This window comes from Balaenoptera borealis (genome assembly GCF_965194805.1).
Source record: "Balaenoptera borealis genome assembly, chromosome: 2".
NCBI lineage: Eukaryota > Metazoa > Chordata > Mammalia > Artiodactyla > Balaenopteridae > Balaenoptera > Balaenoptera borealis.
This window is the reverse complement of record NC_138867.1, coordinates 99,504,323-99,528,107: the sequence shown is the minus strand read 5'-3', so window position 1 is coordinate 99,528,107 and position 23,785 is coordinate 99,504,323. Positions and strand designations below refer to the sequence as shown.

The 23,785-nt window shown below is 36.4% G+C and overlaps 1 protein-coding gene across 1 annotated transcript in view; it reads left to right on the top strand.

The window, feature by feature from the left end:
• Positions 1–280: 280 nt before the first annotated feature.
• Positions 281–23,785, top strand: part of DTWD2 (DTW domain containing 2) — a 118,976-nt gene continuing 95,471 nt past the window's right edge. The window contains exon 1 of the mRNA XM_082378407.1: positions 281–502. Within this exon, the coding sequence (XP_082234533.1) occupies positions 285–502 (218 nt within the window). The 5' untranslated portion in view covers positions 281–284. The remainder of the gene's footprint in view (positions 503–23,785) is intronic.

Sequence of the window (23,785 nt, the reverse complement as noted above, 5' to 3'; positions counted from 1 at the left end):
GATTCCTTTACTTCTCCCCGAGACGCTTTCCTAACCTCACCTGCTCCCCAGAACAATCCACACTTTCCTTCCGGGTTCTAGGTGAACTGGCCCACTGGGAACAGACCAATGGGTTCATTCCTTGTCCGCTGCGGGGCGGGATCTCCAGCCTGGGCTTCGGAGACCCGCCCCCCGTACGTGGCGTGCGTGCGTGGCGCCGGGCGGCGCAGGCTGGTTTCTCCAGCTTGTGGCGCCCCCTGGCGGCAGCGGGGCTTCAATGTGACGGTCGGACCTGAGCGCCTGCCATGGAGCCGCAGAAAGAGGCGCGAACACCCCGGGACCCCGTCGCGCGGCTACCCGGGGCCTCTAGCTCTCAGAAGCTGGACGAGGAGGAGCGGCGGGAGGGCGGCTCAGCGCCGGCGGCGACTGCCTTGGACGCGGAGGCGGACGGGGCTAGTGCGGCCGGGCTGTGGGAACTGCCCGTGGAGCCGGCTGAGCGGAGGCCCGAGTGCAGCCGCTGCAGGTGACCGCCGGGCGGGGGCGGGGGCGGGGACTGAGGCCGGCGGCCGACTTGGAGGGGGTTGTGTGTCGCGGTGGCTGCCGCGCCCTCTGCCGGGGAGGCGGCTGCTGCGGCTCCAGTCCGGGGGAGCGCCGGTTCTGGCATCTCCGCGCTTGGGGCGGCAGGGTCCGCTGGTTGACCTTGGAATCACTGTGAAATACCTGTCACAGCTCTTTAGTAAGAAGCCATTTCTCCAGGTTCAGGATTATTTAGCCTTACCTCCTGCAAGACACTGAGCGGGTCATGGGATGAGTAGACAGAAGTTCCGCTGTCAAGAAGCTTGAGCGTCTGATAGGGGAAGTAAGGCGTAATGACAGTAATATTTGTAAAAACACGTTTATGCTTATGTGACATAGTCATCTCACAGTAAAAAAAAATAAAATGGATCAGAGGAGACAATCAAGGTGGCTGTTACAGTAGTTGAGATTGTATTCAGAATTATGAATTCACTTAGAAATATTTATTGAGCACCTACTGTGTGGCAGGCACTGTTCTAGGTTCCTAGGAACCTAGGCATGGATAAAACATACGTTATCTCTGCGCTCACTGGATCATTTATAGTCTAATGGGGAGAGAGTTTATTAACTAGCAACACCAACAATTAACATTATTTGACCATTGAATTATGCTGGTGTACTTTCAGGATTGTGAGGATTGCTTTCCCTGCTTGTTTGAATCTCATGCTATACAGATATACTATTATATTTACCTCCTGGGTGTTCAGGATCATTTATCTTGGTTACTACCTCTCTGTTGTCCTTCACACTTTTAACAATTAGTGTCTCTACTTCCTCACCTGGGAATCACTCTGTAATTTGTTCTCAGATCCTACGTGCTCTGAAATGGCTCTCACTAAGGTCACCATTAACCTTAATGAGGTGAAATCTAATGGATCATTTTCTGTTCACTTTTTACTGGACCTCTTGGCAGAATTCTGCAGTTGAAATACTCCTTGAAACACTCTCTCTTTGGTTTCGCTTTGATTTATCTGACTTCTGTATCCTAGTCTTCTTTGCCTGTTCTGTTAAAACTCTAAATGTTGGGCTACCTCAAGGTCTTGGTTCTAGGTTCTCTTCTAACCCCATACACTTCTCACAGGTGATCTTACCATTTTTCATGGCTAAGTTATCACCTCTACCCCAGTCTCTCTAGCTCAGACCTTTCTCCTGAGCACCAGATGTACTCATTCATTTAATCATTGAGTACTGAGTGCTTTGCTGATTACTGGTAATATGGTGGAGTCTTTGTCCACATAGAGTGTTCAGTTTGTTATTGGATACAGATGATAAACCAGTAAACAAGCAACTAAATATGTAATTACAGATTGGAAAAAAAAAGAACAGCAATGAAAGAAAGAAGTGGGATGCTGCCATAGAAAATAGCAGGATGGTGTCAGCAAAGATTTGTGAAGAGATAGTCTTTATATTGAGACTTGAAAGATAAGGATTCAACCAAGAGAGAAGTGTTCCAAGAAGGGGAACAGAAGGGCAGGCTCGTTGATTGTCTTTAACATTTGCATACTTGGAGTCTCTCAGGGCCATTTTGACCTTTTCCCAGAGCTGAACTGTAAGACCTCAGAGGAAGGATCTTGAGTGTAAGGATCTTCTTATATTTTCTGAATGTACTATGTGCAGTAGATACTCAGTAGACCTTTGACAAGGGTAAATAATTTGTGTCTAAAAGAGACTGTGTGTTGGAACAGAAGGGGTGTGTGAATACAATTTATTTAAATAAGTTTTCTAAAGTTGTTAGGAGATAGCACTTAATAATGCTTCGGGGCTTCCCTGGTGGCGCAGTGGTTGAGAATCCGCCTGCCAATGCAGGGGACACGGGTTCGAGCCCCGGTCCGGGAAGATCCACGTGCCGTGGAGCAACTAAGTCCGTGTGCCACAACTACTGAGCCTGCGCTCTAGTGCCCGCGAGCCACAGCTACTGAAGCCCAGGCGCCTAGAGCCCATGCTCCGCAACAAGAGAAGCCACAGCAGTGAGAAGCCCGTGCACTGCAACGAAGAGTAGCTCCCGCTCGCCGCAACTAGAGAAAGCCTGCGCACAGCAACGAAGACTCAACACAGCCAAAAATAAATAAATAAATAAAATTAAAAAAAAAAAAAGAATGCTTCGAAGGGGTCTCACTAGGATATGGAAAGAAAAGTGTTTCAAATACAAATCCAGAGCTAAATTATGCTAGCTTTATCATGTAGTTTTTAGTCTACTCAGAACTGCTAGTTATAATAGTTTAAAAATTAGTCTTCTATGGCTAGCAAAGATTTATAATTTTTCTGATCTCCTCCTCTCTGCCCCATTAATAGACTTTATTCTTTAGAGCACTTTTATTTATTTTTAAAAATATTTATTTATTTAATTTATTTATTTTTGGTTGCATTGGGTCTTTGTTGCTGTGCCCTACTTTCTGTAGTTGCAGCGAGCCGGGGCTACTCTTCGTTGTGGTGCACAGGCTTCTCATTGCAGTGGCTTCCCTTGTTGCGGAGCACAGGCTCTAGGCACGCGGGTTTCAGTAGTTGTGGCTCGCGGGCTCTAGAGCGCAGGCTCAGTAGTTGTGGCGCATGGGCTTAGTTGCTCCGCGGCATGTGGGATCTTCCCAGACCAGGGCTCGAACCCGTGTCCCCTGCATTGGCAGGCTGATTCTGAACCACTGCGCCACCAGGGAAGCCCTAGAGCACTTTTAGATTGACAGCAAAACTGAGAGGAAGGTACAGAGATTTCCTATATATTCTCTGCCCCTACACATGCATAGCTTCCCGGTTATCAACATCTCCTACCAGAGTGGTACATTTGTTACAATTGATGGACTCCATTGACACATTATTATCACTTAAAGTCCATAGTTTACGTTAGGGTTCACTCTTGGTGTTGTACATATTTTGAGTTTGGACAAATTTGTAATAACATATATCTACTATTATAGTATTGATAGCATACAAGAGTGTTTTCACTGCCCTAAAAATCCTCTTGCCTCTGCCTTTTCATCCCTCTCTACCCTCTAACCTGATCTACTGTTTAAAAACTAAAAATGCCTTGCTGGATTTTAGCTTGTTTTCAGTTTCATTTAGTTAATCCTTTAGAATTATAATTCATTCTGACATTTCTGCACTTTGTTTTTTCTAGTGAAATTTTCTACCTTTTAAAGACTCTTCTCTCCCTTGGCATGCTATGCATTTTGTTTGTTTTAATTGGTTAGAGTGCAGTTCTAGAATTATGGAGAATATTTAGGTGTCATCAGTATAATATTTATAGCTCTTTATATTTTATTTTATTAGGCGGTTAGGGTTTTAACTAGTTCCCTGAGTGAACTTCTTTACATTTATGCTTATAGTAGTTTTTAAAATTAAAATGCATTCTTAGATTTGGGTGATTAGTAAGTCACAATTATTTGGCCATTTATTTAAAACGCTATTCATTTCTCTAAACACATTACTATAATTGTCACAGCCTAAAGAGTTCTAGAGATTGGTTTTGTTCAGGAGGTGCAAACTCAATTTAACTTCTCAGCAGAATCTTGCTCGTTAGAAATACAACATATCTTAAACATTAATGAAATATTCTTTAAAAGATCCCAAACTCATTTGTTATTGCAAGATACAGATTTTATAAAAAGTGTGTCCCTGTTAGAAGGAACAGCATGTACAGGAGTACATTGTATAGAGTACAGTGTATTTGGAGAGCTTGGCAGAAAGGAAGGAGAGATGAGGCTGCAGAGATTAATGGTGGTTGCACTGGGAAGGGCCAAATAAACTGTGTTAGGGAGTTTGAGCCTAAAGCACTAGAACCCAACAAAACAGCCACTGAAGTATTTTTATATTTGAATGGAGGTTACAACTTGACTTCTATAGGTACCTTTTATCACAATTTGTACTCTGTTTTATATATTAAGAAAAATGCAAACTGAATGGTGATACAATGGTAAAAGGCTTGACTGGGAAGAGTTAGGGCCTTATTCCAGTAAAATGCCAGACACCTAAATTATTTTTTTATCTCTTCTGTTTATATTCCTGCCTGAGGACAAGAGTTAGAAACCACTTGAAATTTATTGATCATAAGAATAATGGAATAATGTCTAAATACAGAGTATTTTTTAATTTGTCTGAGGGAGGAAGACAGCAGGGAGAACATGTACACAAACTGACACAGATAGGCCCTGAGACAGAAATTTTTCTCTCTCCAGTGCTTTCTTCTTAAAAAAGTACAAAGTTGTAAGGATTATAACAAGCCACATCAATATATTTAGCACCTGTTTATTAAGCACTGGTCATCTGCAGGTTATTCACCAAGCCTAGGTGCTTTATGTATAATATTTTATTTATTTCTCATAACAGCATTCTAGAATTGATGATATCATTAGCTTTTAAATGATAAGAAGGTAGAGGTAACAATCAAGTAGCAGAGTTGGGTCTCCAGCTCCAGTCCGCTTGGCTCCCAAGCTCTTGCAAACGCTTGGCTTTGCTCTTGCTCCATGCTTGCTGAAGAAGCCTTATGATTTTGTTTGCTGAGTGGATGTAGTCACTAGTTGAAGTGGAGCCACTAAGGCTGCAGGAGTAGCTCTGATTTTCATACTTTTTAAGCTGAAGTATGTTTACTTCAAGCTTAGTAACAAGATTCCTGAGCTTTGGTGTTCTTTAGCTCCTTTTTTTTAAAATAAAAATTAAGATATATTTGTTGTATAATTTTATATAAGTTTAAGGTGTACATCCTATTGATTTGATACATTTATGTATTGCAGTATGATTATCACTGGTAGTGGTTAGCTGTTGTCACCTAATTATCATTTCTTTTTTTGTGCTGAGAAGATTTAAGATGTAGCCTCTTAGCAACTTTGAAGTATATTAGACAGTATTGTTGACTATATCACAATGCTGTGCATTAGATCTCCAGCATTTATTCCCCTTCTAGTTCCAACTTTGTACCCTTTAACAACGTCTACTTCTTTATTCCATGTCTTAGCCTTTTCCGTATTCTTTAGGCTTGGTTATTCTGGAGAAGAAGGTGATGGGGAGAAAATAATGAGAAAGCCAAGCAGGGAAGGTTGCAGGTGTTTAAGAAGGATACAGGAGCCACAAACTGGCAGCCCCACGGAAGTTTTGTTTAAAACTATATTTTTACCAGTTTTAAATTACTAGTTGCTAATAGTTAAAAATGAAGGTGTTTTATATCAAAATCCAGATTTCTGTTTTCTGTGAGAATGGGAAGATCTAGCAGCTCGGGGGCCAACTTCCTGAGCAGTAGTTGGCTGCGCGGAGTATTGGTTGTGCCTTTAGATTGGGTGTGATCTGTCCAGGTCATCATTGCTCCCAGTCATTCCTGCTTAATTCAACTATGATTAACTGCCTGCCTCTCATAGGCATTTGCTTTTTGATCTGGGTCTCATGTACGTCATTGTGGGCTGGTCAGCCTGAGCAAGAGGGTAAATCAGTCTGCAGGTTTTGCAGGTAGAAGTGAAAAATGGTAATTCCCAAAGCAATTAGTTTACAATAGTTAAGATTGTTGAATTGGTATCAACACTTAGAAAACCAACTGTTTTGGTAAATTTAAAATAAACTAGATTATTGACGGTAATTTTTAGGGTAAAAATTTTGATGGTCTGCAAATTTAATTCTTTGTGCATTAACTAAGTTAATTTGTTATTTCTTGTTAATATAGAAAATATGTTTATTCTTTGAACTAGTTCGTTCCTAAGATATGTGGGAAGCTAACTGATTTACAAATTACTGTGCAAGCTAATCATATGTTCAAAGTTGAGCAAAGATGATATATCTCAAGAGGAAATTTTTTTCTTAATTAAGTCTCCAAAGAGGAGTGACCAATTTTAAGAAACCACTTTAGAGCTTTCTAAATGTTTGATTTATTTTCCCCAAGAAAAATAAGAACATTATTATTACCCTGTGATAGATAGAAGTTTTCTTCAAAGAATATCAAAGCACATTAATTTTTTAAGTATGTTCACATTTGCCCCAAATTAATAATTCATAGCTCTATTAGTGCTTATGTAGTGAGAGAATATATTCCTTAATAGTCTAGTCTAAAATTTGTCTTTTTCATTTATTTTTAAAAATATGTAATGTATTTTATTTTTTTCCTCCAGTTTTATTGAGATATAATTGACATACAGCACTGTATAAGATGTACAATATGATTTGACTTACATACACCATGAAATGATTAAGTTTATTGAACGTCTATCATGTTATGTAGATAAAAAATAAAAGAAAAAAAATTTTTCCTTGTGATGAGAACTCTTAGGATTTACTTTATTTATTTATTTATTTATTTAGATCGCTCTGCGTGGCTTGTGGGATCTCAGTTCCCCGACTGGGGATTGAACCTGGGCCACAGCAGTGAAAGTGCCGGATCCTAACCACTAGACTACCAGGGAAGTCCCAAGATTTACTTGATTAACAACTTTCATTTATAATGTACAGCAGTGTTAATTATATTATGTTGTACATTATATCCCTGATACTTATTTATCTTACAACTAGAAGTTTGTACCTTTTGACCACCTTCATCCAATTCTCCCGCTCTCACCACTCCTCGCCTCTGGTAACTACAAATCTGATCTTTTCCTTTAAGTTTGTTTGTCTCTTGAAGTATAATTGACCTTCAGCACTATGTTAGTTCTTGGTGTACAACATGGTGATTCGATACTTCTATACATTAGAAAGTGATCACCACGATAAGTCTAGTTACCATTGTCACTATACAAAGATATTACATAATTATCGACTGTATTCCTCACACTGTACATTTCATACAGGTAACATTTATTTTGTAACTACAAGTGTGTACATCTTGTATTTCCCTCACCTTTTTCACTTATCCTCTCACCCACCTCCCCTCTGGCAACAACCTGTTTGTTCTCTGTGTCTAAATAAATTTGGCATTATTTTAAAAGACTTCACAGGTTACAAAGTGCTTTCTTACATGTACGTTTTTATTTACTATATAAGACAACTTTGTGACTTAAATAGTTATTCTCTTTTATATATTCTTAAGGTCAGGTGAGTAGTAGAGGCAGAGCTGCTTTAACTTTCATATTTTCATTACTGCATCACGTAATAATGAATTATACTGAAATGAACAGTATGACTTTCTTTGTTTTCCTGTTGCATAGAATACATACTTCCAGTGAGGTGTTCCTTTGCCTTCTTCTAATCCATAGATTCTTTTCCTTTTCCTTTTCCTTTGTCCATGGCTATTTTTAATTATTTTGAGATGGGCAATTTTATTGTCTTTTTTAAGGTCCACCTTTTACCTCCTGAATCCTTTACCTGCCTATGGTCAGCTTCTCATTTCACTTGGTGGCTCTCCACATTTCAATTAGAAAGGCAAATTTGAAGGTATGATTGATTGATAGGTTTTTTTTTTTTTTTTTTCTCTGCTGAGTTTTTAGTTTGCTTGTTTCTTGTTTTTCGTCTGCTGGAAGCCTAGTGGAAAAGTTGTGGGGAAAAAGGGAGCAGTGAAGTGAAGTAAGTAGAAGTGTTCCAGGATTAATCAAGGAAAAAAATGGAAAGGTTTGGAATGATTCTCCTGACCTTGCAAAGAGTTAGAGAGATTGACCTGATAGAAATGTGTCTGATCTCACAGGTGTGACCCCTAGGAATAAATAAAAATAAGAATTAAAAAAAGAAAAAAATACTGAACAGACATACCAGTGACTCCACACTACAAGAGGAGGGAGTCTGCAGGTTAAGTCCAGGCAAGTTTCCAAAGAACAGCAGCCAGAAAAATTAAATAGAATCCAGAGTTTCTACACTATACTGTCTAAAACGTCTAGTTTTTAACCAAAGCTTACTAGACGTGCAAAGAAACAGGAGAGTGTGACTCACATACAGGGAAAACAACAGCAAATAGAAACTGTCTTTGAGTGGATCCAGATTTTGGATATAGTAGAAAAATACTTCAAAGCAACTCTTATAATAGGTTCAAAGAATTAAAGGAAAAAAATATAATGACCATGACTCAACAGAGACTCAATAGAGAGTTAGAAATTATTTTTAAAAGTCTATGCAAACTGTCAGTGTAGGTTCATCATTTGTAACAAATGTACCACTCTGGTGGGAGATATTGATAATGGGGAGGCTATGCATGTCTTGGGGCAGGGGGTATATAGAAAATCTCTGTAGCTTCCCGTCAATTTTGCTGTGAATCTAAAACAGCTGTAAAAAAAAAAAGTCTTAAAAAAAGAGATGTGTATTATCTACTTGTTTATGTAAATCTGTTACTTGGCAGGTCAATTTAAAAAAAAAATTATGTTAATATGTATATAACATATTTATCATTTGAACCGTTTATAAGTGTACAATTCAGTGGCATTAAATACATTCATAATGTTGTGTAAGTATCACTACTATCTATACCCAGAAAATTTTCATCATCCCCAGTATAAACTCTGTACCCATTAAATAATATCTTCTCATCCCCTCCTCCCCCCAGCCCCTGGTAATCTCTATTCTCCTTTCTGTTTCTATGAATTTACCTATTCTAGATACTTTGTGTAATCATACAATATTTGTTCTCTGTCTGACATTTCACTAAGAATAATGCTTTCAAGGTCCATCCATGTTATAGCATATATCAAAATTTCATTTTTATAGCTGAATTGTATGTATATGCCATCTTAATTTATCTGTTTTCCATTCTTTTGTTGATGGACACTTGGTTTGTTTCCACTTTTTGTGTATTGTGAATAGTGTTGCCATGAACGTTGGTATACAAATATTTATTCTAGTTCCTGCTTTTAATTCTTTTGGATATATACCTAGGAGTGGAATTGCTGGGTCATATGGTAGTTCTGTGTTTAACTTTTTGAGGAATTGCCAAGCTGTTTTCCATAGCAGCTGCAACCATTTTACATTCCCATCAGCAATGTACAAGAGTTCCAATTTCCACAAAATTGAAGGTACACAGTTATCTGAGTAGTTAACAAAGCATATATATCACCCTTAATGTACTTGAAATTGAATCTTTAATGCAAACCCTCAAAGAAAGAAATCTCTGAAAAAATGCAGCAATTACCATTGCTCCAGCAAAACATGGATTCTTTTTTATATTTTTATTGAGGTATAATTGACATATAACCTTATATTAGTTTCAGGTTTATAACATAATGATTTGATATTTATATACAATGCAAAATGATCACCACAGTAAGTCTAGTTAACATCTGTCACCTTAAATAGTTAAAAGTTTTCTTTCTTGTGATGAGAACTTTTAAGATCTACTCTCTTAGCAACTTTCAAATATGCAATTTATTTTATCACTGAAAGTTTGTACCTTTTGACCCCCTTTATCCATTTTTACCACCCTCTCAACAAATAATGAATTCTTTGAGAGGAGAATCTAATGTAGTATGTACAAGTTTTACAGTGGCAATGATGACTCATTATTATTATTACTTTCTTTTGGAGTATAGGAGTTGGAATTTGGCTACTGATTGATTTAATTTTACCTGAAAAATAATTTTAGACTTACATGTTGTAAAAATAGTACAGAGAGTTCCGAATACCTTTTTGTTTTGTTAATAGTTTCCCTTGCTGTGCCAAAACTTTTCAGATTGATGTAATCCCTTTGTTTCCCTTGCCTGAGGAAATGTATCCAAAAAAATAGTGCTAAGACCCATGTCAAAGCATACAGCCTATGTTTTCTTTTAGAAGTTTTATTTATATATTTATTTATTTTTAAAAATAAATTTAATTAATAAATTAATTAATTTATTTATTTTTGGCTGAGTTGGGTCTTCATTGCTGCACGCAGGCTCTCTTGAGTTGCGGCGAGCAGGGGCTCCTCTTTGTCGTGGTGCTTATGCTTCTCATTGTGGTGGCTTCTCTTGTTGCTCAGCACGGGCTCTAGAGCACACGGGCTTCAGTAGTTGTGGCATGCGGGCTCAGTAGTTGTGGCTCGTGGGTTCTAGAGCTCAGACTCAGTAGTTGTGGTGCACGGGCCTTTTAGAAGTTTTATGATTTCAGGTCTTACATTTAAGTCTTTAATCCATTTTGAGTTCATTTTTGTATATAGTGTGAGAAAGTAGTTCAGTTTGATCCTTTTGCATGTAGCTGTCCAGGTTTCTCAACACCATTATTGAAGAGGCTGTCTTTGCCCAATTGTATATTATTGCCTTCTTGTCATAGAGTAATTGGTTTATTTCTGGGCTTTCTATTCTGTTCCATTTATGTATGTGTCCGTTTTTGTGCCATACCATACTGTTTTGATGACTGTAGTTTTGTAGTGTACTTTGAAATAAAGGAGCATTATACCTCCAGGATAGTTCTTTTTTCTCAAGATTGTTTTGACTATTCAGGGTCTTTTGTCCTGCTATAAAAATTTTTAGAATTATTTGTTCCAGTTCTGTGAAAAATGTCATTGGTATTTTGATAGGGATTGCATTAAATCTGTAGATTACCTTGGATGGTATGATCATTTTAACAGTATTAATTCTTCCAATCCGTGAGCATGGTATATCTTTCCATTTGCTTGTGTCATCTTCAGTTTGTTTCATCAATGTCTTATGGTTTTCAGTGTATGGGTCTTTCACCTCCTTGGTTAGATTTATTGCTAGGTATTTTATTCTTTTTGATGCAATTATAAATGGGAATTTTTTCTGAAACTTTTTTTCTAAAAGTCCATTGGTAGTGTATAGGAATGCAACAGGTTTCTTTACATTAATTTTGTATCCTGCAACATTACTGAATTCATTTATTAGCTCTAATAGTTTTTTTGGTGGTGCCTTTAGGATTTTCTATATATGGTATCGTGTCATCTGTGAACAGTGACAGTTTTACTTCTTGCTTTCCAATTTGGATGCCTTTTATTTCTTCTTCTTTTCTGATTGCTGTGGCTAGGGCTATGTTGAATAAAAGTGGTGGGAGTGGGCATCCGTGTCTTGTTGCTGATATTAGAGAAAATGCTTTTTACCTTTGAGTATGATGTTGGCTGTAGGTGTTTCATAAAAGCCTTTATTATGTTGAGATATGTTCCTTATATATCCACTTTCTTGAGAGTTTTTATCATAAATTGATGTTGAATTTTGTCAAAAGCTTTTTCTGGATCTATTGAGATGATCATATGATTTTTATTCTTAAATTTGTTAATGTGGTCTGTCACACTGATTGCTTTGTGGATATTGAACCATCTTTGCATCCCTGAGATAAGTCCTACTTGATCATGGTGTATGTTCCTTTTAATGTATAGTTGAATTTGGTTGGTTAATATTTTGTTGAGGATTTTTTTTTTAACATCTTTATTGGAATATAATTGCTTTACAATGGTGTGTTAGTTTCTGCTTTATAACAAAGTGAATCAGCTACACTGTTGAGGAGTTTTGTTTCTATGTTCATCAGTAATATTGGCCTGTAATTTTTTTCTTGTTGTGTCTTTGATTTTGGTATCAGGTTGAAGCTGGCCTCATAGAATAAGTTTGGAAGCATTCCTTTTTCTTCAAATTTTTGGAATAATTTAGGAAGCAAAGGTGTTAACTCTTCTTTAACTGTTTGGCAGAATTTACCTGTGAAGCTGTTTGGTCCCTGACTTTTGTTGGTGGGAATTTTTTTTATTACCGATTCTATTTTGTTGCTGTTAATTAGTCTATTGATATTTTCTGTTTCTTCCTGATTCAGTCTTGGGAGATTGTATGTTTCTAGGAATTTTTCCATTTTTCTTAAGTTCTACATTTTATTGGTGTATATAGTATTATATCGGTGTTCATAGTGATCCCTTATGATTCTTTGTATTCTGTGGTGTTGGTTTTTACTTCTTCCCTTTCATTTCTGATTTTATTTCCTTTTTTTTTGGCCGCACCATTCAGCTTGCAGGATTTTCCCCAACCAGGGGTTGAACCCAGGCCACTGCAGTGAAATCCTGGAATCCTAACCACTAGGCCACCAGGGAAGTCCCTGATTTTATTTATTTGGGTCCACTTATTATTATTTTTTGATGAGTCTGGCTAAAGGTTTATCAATTTTGTTTATCTTTTCAAAGAACCAGTCTTAGTTTCATTGATATTTTCTTTTTTTTTTTAGTTTTTATTTCATTTACAGTTGACCCTTAAACAACGCAAGTGTTAGGTGTGCCAACCCTCCGCACAGTCAAAAATCTGCACATAACTGTACAGTTGGCCCTCCTATCCGTGGTTCTGCATTTGTGAATTCAGCTAGTTACAGATCTTGTAGTACTGTAATACAAATTTATTGAAAAAAATCTGCGTACAAGGAGACCCATGCAGTTTGAACTCATGCTGTTCAAAGATCAATTGTATTTTTGCTCTGATCTTTGGTATTTCTTTTCTTCTACTGACTTTGGGTTTTGTTGTTCTTTTTCTACTTCCTTTAGATGTAAGGCTAGATTGATTGTTTGAGATTTTTCTTATTTCCTGAGATAGGCTTGTATTGCTATAAACCTTCCTTTTAGAACTGTTTTTGCTGTTTCCCATAGATTTTGGATTGTTGTGTTTCCATTTTCATATGTCTCCAGATATTTTTTGCTTTTCTCTTTGATTTCTTCAGTGACACATTGGTAGCATATTGTTAAGTGTCCATGTGTTTGTGTTTTTTGCAATTTTTTTTTATTGTATTTGATTTTTAGTCTCATATCTTTGTGGTTAGAAAAGATGCTTGATATGGTTTCAGTCATCTTAAATTTGTAGAGACTTGTTTTGTAGCCTAGCATGTGATTTATCCTGGAGAATGTTCCATATGCACTTGAAAAGAATGTGTATTCTACTGCTTTTGGATGGAATGTTCTTTCTTTGAGCTTTCTTTGACTTTGACTTTTTGCTTCTTCCTTGTCTCTTTCAGACTGTTAGGTTTATCACCAAATATTTTAATTTTAGTGCTAGGCCTTCTGGGACCTAGGGCAGCTCTACAGAGTTATGTTAAGACTTTTCATTGACATTAAATGCTTTTATGGAATCAACAAAATGTATTGGTTAAGGGCGTACACTTTGGAATTAGAACAGGGTTCTAGCCCCAGCTCTGTTTTCTCTTGAGAAAGTTATTTAACCTTTCATAGCCTTGGTTTCTTCATCTGTAAATTAGGGCAATAATACTACCTTTCTTTGACAGGTTTTGTAAGAATTAAATGAAGGTAAAGTATTTAGCATAGTGCCTATAGCATATGCACATATGCACAAAGTTGTGCAGTTGTTAAACTCTTCCTCTTTCCCTTTCCTCCTTGTTCTCATCTCTTATCTTTTTCTCTTTCCTCCTCTTCCTTCTCCTTTCTTCCTTCTCCTCTTTTTCTCCCTCCTCCCTCGTTCTTTTTCTCCTCCATGAATTATCATTATTATTATTTATGAAATTGGTTTATTTTGTAGTTAGTCAACTTCTTCCCTGTTTGGGTTGTTTTTCTAGATTCAGAGATTAAGGGCAAGTAAATAACTTTGCATGTGTTAATGTTGCAGGTCACCATAATTAAATTGCCTCATGATGGAGATTTTATAATCCTAGGACTTTTAAAATACTCACTTTCCAGCTACAAATAAATATTCCATTGATGAAAAATACTTTTTTTAGGGACATCAAAATCGGTGGCTTATTCATAGCATTATTGTGTTCTCTTATGTAGTAAAGTAACCCTATCTTAAACCTTATGTATTTTTCTCTCTTATATCAAAGAAAATTCTCAATTCTCTTTTGAAGAAATGGACCTTTATATAAATTTAGGAGGAATATTTCCTTAATAAATCAGGTATTCCAAATCTGCATTTTAAAATATAGACAGCTTTTAGGCAAGGGAAAGGAGAAGAAAGAATAAAGAAAATGAAAATGTTTTCTAGTAACATGGTCCCTTCATTCTATGCTATTCTTTGTAAAATATCTCTACTGAGCTATAGCTGGTCCTTGGGACAGTTTAACCTCTGACTCCTTCCTTGTCAGGATGGCCGTTCATGCTGTTCCCTTTAGTTGACCAATGGCTAAGGAGCATAGAATTCTGCTGCACATGGACCTGGAGGCTTAATTTGATGAATCATATGGGTAGTCTTTGTTCATTCAATCATTATTAATTCAGTATGCAGTAAAGGCACAGCTTGGGTCATAGAAAAATAATTAAGAAATTGTTTCTTCTAGAATTCATAGTGAATTGAATGTGAGGGAAAACATGTCTATGTAATAAATATTTAAGACAAATTATGAAAGTATAAAGTAAGAGTTTGTAGAGCAAAGAGTGATTTACTTAACTTGCTATTAAGAAAGATGTTTATTTTTTTATATTTGTTTTATTTCTATATAAGAAGACAAAGTAAATAATAGGATAATTGACTATAGATGATTACTTTATGACAAGATTCTCAGTTGATCTGTCATTTTGTCATTGCAACTCTAGTAGGGGCTTTATATAGATGCTGTATATAGTCATCTCTCTGGACACAAGGCTTTTGTTTTCCAAGCATCTGGCTCCTCTGAAGGCTTCTTTAATTATAATAACACTTACTAAAATTTTTCTTAGTTATAGATCTTGTAGTAGGAACAAGCTTATCTCTAGGCCAGTGATCTCTAAATTATTTTGAATACATACCACAGTTGGTTAAAATATTTAGGATGTAATTCTAATAGGTATACATATTTATCTATGATAATATACATTTATCATATACTAATGTATGACTTGCATCTTAAACCATAAAAAAACATAGATAAAAGGGAAGAGATAATGGTGAAATAAACTATTTAAAAATGTTTTACTAATTGTGATGGAGTCCTAGTCTTATTATTTAGTATTTTTGAGACATAATATATACTTACAGTAAGGTTTATGATAGTAACTTACTGATAGTAAGATGTGATTTCGCAGTTCAAATAATCTTTATAATTTCTACTTTTTAAAGTTATTGTCATCTGATTAGATTTATTAACTCTAATGAAGAGTTTGAAGTAGCTGTAAGAAAGGAACAGCTCTGCCATATACTTGTTTATTTGTGATTATGTAATTAGAATTTCTTCAGTATAGACTCTTTGTGGGTACATACAGTTTCTTTGAGGGTGCTGTTGTTAACACTTCATGTTTTGAAACTCCTTCTTTTCTATTAGGATACTGCATATCCTGACACATTACCATGTGATATACATCCCACAGAGGGAGTGTTATTCTATGTACTAAATATTAGTTGTTTAATTAAAAATAGAAGTGATAATATTGATACTATCTTCTTGCACCCCATTGGGATATTTTACTTAACTCACTTTGGATACCACTCTTCTAACCATGCCTAGGTCAATATGTCTCATCTAAAGATATTATTGTCTTTAGAGAGTTACTTCCTCTCCTATGACAGTGATTTTTTTTTCTAAGTCTATTGTTCCTCTACTGAAGGCATTTATAAAATAAAATAATGTAGTGATAAAAAACAGATTTAAGGGGTTATGAGAATATCATTTTTTTTACACTTGAAGCAATCAGACATGGTTGAGATTGCTTCTCTTTATGAGATGAAATTTTATTATAATATTATATTAATAATGAAAAACTGTTTCTTCTTTCATTGATTATATTAGATATAGTTTCAAAAATGTAAAACCTAGAGTTTATTTTACAGATTATTTGTTTATTTAAAGTGACAGTAGAGGGCACTGTGGCATTTTGTTTTTCAAAGTCTGTTTTAAAATTAGAAAGTTGTTGCCATTTTTATGTGTAATGCAGTGTATCTATTCAACTGATCTATTGAAAAGTAATGAAACTCTTTGTTCTTTGCTTTTTCACTCTATGGGACTAAAAATTTTTTGTTCAGTGTTGGAAAATTTGAGGTGCGTTATCTTTCTGGGTTCTACATTTGCTTTTGTTTAGTGGGTAAAATAAATTCTTTTTAAGATAGTGATTCTTGTAAATCTATTCACTGATCTTTTTTTTTAAGATTTAATTTTATTTATTTTTGGCTGTGTTGGGTCTTCATTGCTGCGTGCGGGCTTTCTCTAGTTGTGGCAAGTGGGGGCTACTCTTTGTTGCGTTGCATGGGCTTCTCTTTGTGGTGGCTTCTCTTATTGTGGAGCATGGGCTCTAGACGCGGGAGCTTCAGCAGTTGCAGCACGTGGGCTCAATAGTTGTGGCACGTGGGCTCTAGAGCACAGGCTCAGTAGTTGTGGCGCACCGGCTTAGTTGCTCCGCGGCATGTGGGATCTTCCCCGACCAGGGATCAAACCTGTGTCTCCTGCATTGGCAGGTGGTTTCTTATCCACTGTGCCACCAGGGAAGTCCCGTATTCGCTAATCTTTAAAGTATGCCTTATTAGTACTATGAGAAAAATAGCTTTCAGTGAATATTATGTTAGAAATTAATTAAACTTTCAAATATTAATTAAACTTTTGGAAGATGTTTTTGTAGGTTTTAGCATCTCTAGTCATATGTCAGATATAATTTTATTTCCCTGCAGGCTGTCAAAGATAGCATACCCAGAGTGACAGATTACCCCTGTTTTACAGCATTCACTTCAGAAGCCAGTCAGTCCTAGTCTGACAGAAAGCCTACGTATTTATTTCTACAACCTTATTGAGAAAAGAAGAAAAAGCTTATTTCATAAAATTTGTTCAGGGAAATTATTTGAAAATTCCATTTATATGTTAAGAATATAATTAACATTAATTGGTTGTATAGATTTTAAAGAAGATAAACCCCAGTGATAGAAAACAGTATTTATAATACATTTCAGTGTGTTGTAAGTGTAGAAGAGGGAAAAATCTCAGCTCTTACTTTGGTCATTCTGTTATAAGTTAGTTGAAAAATAGTCATAAATGATTACATTTTTATTACATTTGCCTGTGATTCAGTAGTTATTCACCAGAACTTTCTTGGTGCCTTATTACTAGTTCTATGAAGAAGGAAATTGAAAACCTCTGACACAGTCAGGATCACATAGCAAGACAATGATATTGTCAGTGACATATCTTAATAGTTACTCCCTAAACCTATACCCAATTTACCAGTTGATATTTATTCAGATACTAATTTTTCTTCCTTAGATCTATATAAATTCTAGAAGTAGTTTGATTTTTATTTTAAGATGAATGTTCATTATTTATTAATAATGATAAATAATAAATAATAAGTTTTTATGTGTAGTTATCTGATCTGTTTTTTTCCTATCATCCATAATAGTTCATAGAAAGCAAGGAACTTTTAAAAAATTTTTTCTGACACAGTGAAAACATACACATTCAATGAAAGCAGTAATCTTTCTCTCTTTTATTGTCCCAAGTGCCTAGTGTCTGGTACATAGTTAGATGTACAGTAAATATTTGAATAAAATTTTGTTGAATTTACAAATTATTTAATCCATTATTGAGTTGAAATATTTAAACCTTCAAGGATTAAGTTTGAATGTAGGGAGATTTTTTGTTCTTTGGAAAAAGATTTTATTTTTATTTAAAAATTTTACTTACTTTTTTGTTCAATTTTTTTAAACTAAAAAATACAAAAACAGTTCATCCATTTCTCCCCCTTCCATCCCCTGCCTCTGGCAGCCAGCAATCTTTTCTCTGTATCTATGAGCTTAGGTTTTTTTGTTTTGTTATGTTTTTTTAAAGATTCCATATATAAGAGAGATCATATGGTATTAATCTTTCTCTGTCTGACTTATTTCACTTAGCATAATGCCCTGGAGGTCCATCCATGTTGTCACAAATGGCAAGATTTCATTCTTTTTTTATGGCTGAATAATATTCCATTGCATATATATCACAATTTCTTTATCCATTCACCCACTAATGGACACTTCATCTGTTTCCATATCTTGGCTATTATAAATAATTCTGCACTGAACATGGGAATGCAGATATCTTTTTTTTTTTTCATAGCACCATTAATTATTATTTATTTATTTATTTTTTGGCTGTGTTGGGTCTTCGTTTCTGTGCGAGGGCTTCCTCTAGTTGAGGCAAGCAGGGGCCACTCTTCATCTCAGTGCGCGGGCCTCTCACTATCGTGTCCTCTCTTGTTGCGGAGCACAGGCTCCAGACGCGCAGGCTCAGTAGTTGTGGCTCACAGGCCTAGTTGCTCCGCGGTATGTGGGATCTTCCCAGACCAGGACTCGAACCCGTGTCCCCTGCATTAGCAGGCAGATTCTCAACCACTGCGCCACCAGGGAAGCCCAGATATCTTTTTGATTTAGTGTTTTCATTTTCTTTAGATAAATATCCAGAAGGGGAATTGCTGGATCATATAGTGGTTCTATTTTTAATTTTTTAAGGAATCTCCATACTGTTTTCCATAGTGGCTGCACCAATTTATATTTGCACTAACAGTGTAGGAGGGTTCCCTTATCTCTACACCTTCTCCAGCATTTATTGCTATTCTCTTTTACAGTAGCCATTCTAACAGATGTGAGGTGATATCTCATTGTGGTTTTGGTTTGCATTTCCCTGATGATTAATGATGTAGAGCATCTTTTCATGTACCTGTTGGCCATCTGTATATCTTCTTCAGAAAAATGTCTGTTCAGATTTTATGCCCATTGTTCAATTGGATTGTTTGGTTTTTTTTTTTTGCTCTTGAGTTGTATGAGCTCTTTATATCCCCTTATGAGATATATGATTTTCAAATATTTTCTCCCAGTTTGTAGGTTGTCATTTCATTTTGTTGATAGTTTCTGTTTCTGTGCAGAAGCTTTTTAGTTTGATGTAGTCCCACTTGTTTATTTCTGCTTTTGCTTTTGCTTTTGGTGTCAGATTAAAAAAATCATTACCAAGACCTAAGTCAAGGAGCTTACTTCCTATATTTTCTTCTAGGAGTTTTATGGTTTCCAGTCTTACACTCAAGTCTTTAAACCATTTTGAGTCGATTTTTGTGTATGGTGTAAGATAGTAGTCCATTTTCATTCATCTGTATGTCTAACTTTCCTAACACCATTTAGAAGAGACTGTCCTTTCCCCATTGTATATTCTTGGCTCCTTTGCAGTTAATTGACCATACATGCATGGGTATATTTCTAGGCTCTGTGTTCTGTCCTGTTGATCTATGTTTGTTTTTATGTCAGTATAATACTGTTTAAGTACTAGGGCTTTGTTAGTATAGTTTGAAATCAAGGCACACGATGCCTCTAGCTTTATTTGTCTTTCTCAAGATTGCTTTGGCTGTTTGGTTTAATGGTTCCATACAAATTTAAGGAATTTTTGTCCTATTCCTGTGAAAAATGTCATTGGAATTTTGATAGGGTTTGCATTGAATCTGTAGATTGCTTTGGGTAGTATGGACATTTAAAAAATGTTAATTCTTCCAATCCACAAGTACAGAATATCTTTCCATTTATTTGTGTGTTCTGCATTTCCTTTCATTAATGTCTTATAGTTTTCAACATACAGATCTTTCACCTCCTTAGTTAAGTTTATTCCTAGGTATTTTATTCTTTTGGAAAAAGATTTTAAATTGAGGAGAGCAATTTCTCTGCACTTATTCACTAGTTTGGTAAGAGATGGTTTAACATTTGGATAGCTAGTCACCAGCATAGTACATGCAGACAATTGTGGAGTAGGAAAGTATGAGAAAAATTGCTGTTAATAATAAATAAGCCAAATTCTTAATTAATTAATAAGGTTAATAAAGGGGACATGCTTTCAAATAAATGGGTAATGATATTTTATGAGCATGTTAAAGCATAAACCAAAACAATTAAGTTTAGCTTAAATCACAGTTACAGTGTTTGTACGTAAAGTGCTTAGCTGTTTTTTTTTTTTTAAGTAAATATTTTCTTCAGTAAATATTTTGGCCCCCTATATGGTATTGCTTACCAGAAAGATCACAAATGATAACAAAGGAAGATCTGAGGGAATTCCCTAGTGGTCCAGTGGTTAGGACTTGGAGCTTTCACTGCCAGGGTCCAGGCTCGATCCCTGCTTGGGGGACTAAGATCCTGCAAGCTGGACATTGCGGCCAAAAGGAAACAAAACAACAAAAATGTCAAAGGAAGATCTGAGACTCTGAATTTCATTTATAATACAAACTAATTGCTTTAGTACTAGAGAGGAAGTGAGGGAGAGATCAGTATTTGATATGCAAGAAAATGAAAGGATAGGATAAGAAATTGTGTAGGAGGAGAAAGGAATTTCAAGGTTGAGGTAAGAGGGAATGCAAAGGTATTCCCTCATGTATTCAACAGTATTTATTGATAGTTGACTATGCTAGGTGCTGGGATATAAAAGTGAAAAAAGTAGGTCAAGTCCTTGCTCTTAGGTAGCTTACATTGTAGAGAAGGAAACCTACCTTAACATAACATGATGTCAAATAGTGGTAAAATGCCTCTTTCTTACTAATTAGGTTGAACATTCTTTTTTCATTGCATTTTTATATTAAAAAAAAAACAGCTTTATTAAGATACGATTCACAGACCATGGCATTTATCCTACTAAAGTGTATAATTTAGAGGTTTTCTGTTATATTAGCAAAGTTGTGCAAACACCACCAGTATTACAATGATTTTAGCAGATTATCTTTGAGTATCTCTTTACAACATCTTTCTTTAAAGCTGCCTTCTTCTTTTGGTATTGCATCCTGTCCATTAGGCTCCACTAATTATCAGTTGATCATTTTATCATTTCCATACAGTGCCCTGGAGAATAAATTGCTCAGCAGTCTGATCCAGTTAAATTTGGAGAGGGGTAGTTTTTGAGGCCACTCTGAGTTTTTTTCTGACTGCATGTGTGTTCTTCTTAGCTGTCTCTTTCCATGGTTCTTTCTGATAAACTAGCTGGCCTATGATTTAGCTGTTGCTCTTAATTAAGAAGAGTTATTGTTTTTGAGAGCACTCTTAGGCTTGAACTTCTCACACTCCATTTCAAATAAAGTCAGTTACTTTGGGGAGAGCTTCAGAGCTCTCTTTTCTTATAGTCTGCCTCTCCTCTAGGGTGGATTCTCTGAGCCACTGTTCTGGGCACAGGGCTGGTCAGTAGCCTCTGACTTGCTGCTTCTGGTGTAGAACTTCTGTCCTACAAGTGAACTGGGGTGAGAACAGTTGGGGTCCCAGCATTTTCAGCCTACTGCACTGTGGTAAAGCTTCTGTTTTTTAAGTGGAGGCTGGGTGGAGGAAGGGAGACTGCTCTGTTGGCCACACTCACCAGGAATTTATTTTCTTCAATTTGGAGTTGGAGGGATGAGAAATGCTGATGGTCTACCTTTCTCTGTGACATATGGTAAGTCTTGATTGAAAGCTGAGAGGAAGCTCTGTTCTCTTGGCCACACTTACCTGGAGTGGAGTTTCTGTCAACCTAAACTGGGGCAAGGTAGTAAATGGGTTATGGATCAAATGCCACAAACTATCCCAATACCAAGTTTTCATAGATTTTCTTGAATAATGTTTCTTCATTTGAATATGCCCTTAGGACAATTTCCAGAGACTTTATTTATTTTTTTAAGTTTTTAAAAAAAGATTTATTTATTATTTATTTGTTTATTTTATTTATTTTTGGCTGTGCTGGGTCTTAGTTGCAGCACGTGGGAACTTCGTTGAGGCACGTGGAATCATTTGTTTGTGGCGTGCGGGCTCTTTGTTGTGGCGTGCGGGTTTCTCGTTGTGGTGCGTGGGCTTCTCTCTAGTTGTGGCGTGTGGGTTTTCTCTTCTCAAGTTGTGGCACGCGGGTTCCAGAGTGCATGGGCTCTGTGGTTTGTGGCACGCAGGCCCTGTAGTTGAGGCGCACGAGCTCAGTAGTTGTGGCATGCGGGCTTAGTTGCCCCGTGGCATGTGGGATCTTAGTTCCCTGACCAGGGATCGAACCCGCGTCCCCTGCATTGGAAGGCGGCTTCTTTACCACTTGTCCACCAGGGAAGTCCCGCCAGAGACTTTAAATGGTTGTTTTTTAAAACAGTATTTGTCAGTTTTGCTTGTTTCACTGGAGAGTGGGTCTCTGAAGCAACTTTCCTTGTTATCCTGGAAGCGGAACTCTCCAAACTACTTAATTCTAAATCTTCCTAAAGATCAAACATGTCCTTCCAGTAAAGAAATTACTATCCCAGGTAACTTTTTTCCCCCCCATGAACAGAGGTTTTGGTCAGACATGAAACCCAGAGCTATCAATAGCTAAAGCAGTTCTTTGCACTATCCTGTCATACTAAGGACTTTTATAATTACTATATATGTCATGAGCTAAAGATGTTATTTTTAGTGTTTATTTTACCTAGTTTTCTGCTCCCCGCAGAAATCTACAGCTTTCACTCAGCTTGTTTACTTGTTGGGTTTTGCAGTTCTTTGGCCCTGCTGATATGTAGATGCTTCCTACATAAAACATATGACATTTTTGCACTCTTTCATATTCTTAGAATCATATAATTTATAAATATGTAAGTTGATATCCATTTAAATTCTGATTTTTTAAAAATGGCTTCATCTGATCTTAAATTACATTTTATGAAAGAATTTTACTGACATCTGATCATGCATTGCAGTCATATGCAGAGTTTCATATAAAAAAATCAGAAACTTAGGGACTTCCCTGACAGTCCAGTGGTTAAGACTTTGCCTTCCAATGCAGGGGTTGTGGGTTCAATCCCTGGTTGGGGAGCTAAGATCCCACATGCCTCGGGGCCAAGGGACCAGAACATAAAGCAGAAGCAGTGTTGTAACAATTCAATAAAGACTTTAAAAAAATGGTCCACATCAAAAAAGTCTTTATAAAAAAAATCAGAAACTTAAACTTTTAGAATTCTAATGTATCTTATTCTCTTCCTCCTCCTGTTGAATGGGAAATCCTTTCTAATTGCAGCCCTTGATCTGTTTGTCAGTATACGTAGTCCCATCAGTCACTGCTCCTGTGTTTACTTATGTTTAAGTGGTCTTCTTGGGACCACTGAAAGACTCTCCATTCCTATAAATCTGCTCACATTCCTGAGAAGGAACCCATTGTAGGACTGAGTAGTCACACGGAATCATTTCAGACATCACTGGAAAGCAAGTATATTGATTTTCCTTTGGTTAATCATCCACTCTGGGTTCAGTGGTGGAGAGGGGAAGTGGGGTCATGTTGTACAATACATTTCTACCTCTGCGTAAGATATTATCTAGATGATTTCTTCAGCAGGAACAAAGGTTTGACAGTTTCTTGCAGAATGAGGTGGTAGATATAATTGAACCAATTTACTCACGCTGTGTTTTATTAATATAAGTATTTCTTACCTTAGGCTATAACTCAACATAAGTAAAATTGAGGGAACAGTTGATAACGATCAGTTTTCTAGTAGTAAATATGCTGTTGGGAATTCCCTTTAATATAACATTCACTTGTATACTGTTGTAATGGCATGTAACATCTGCCTATAATAGTGATC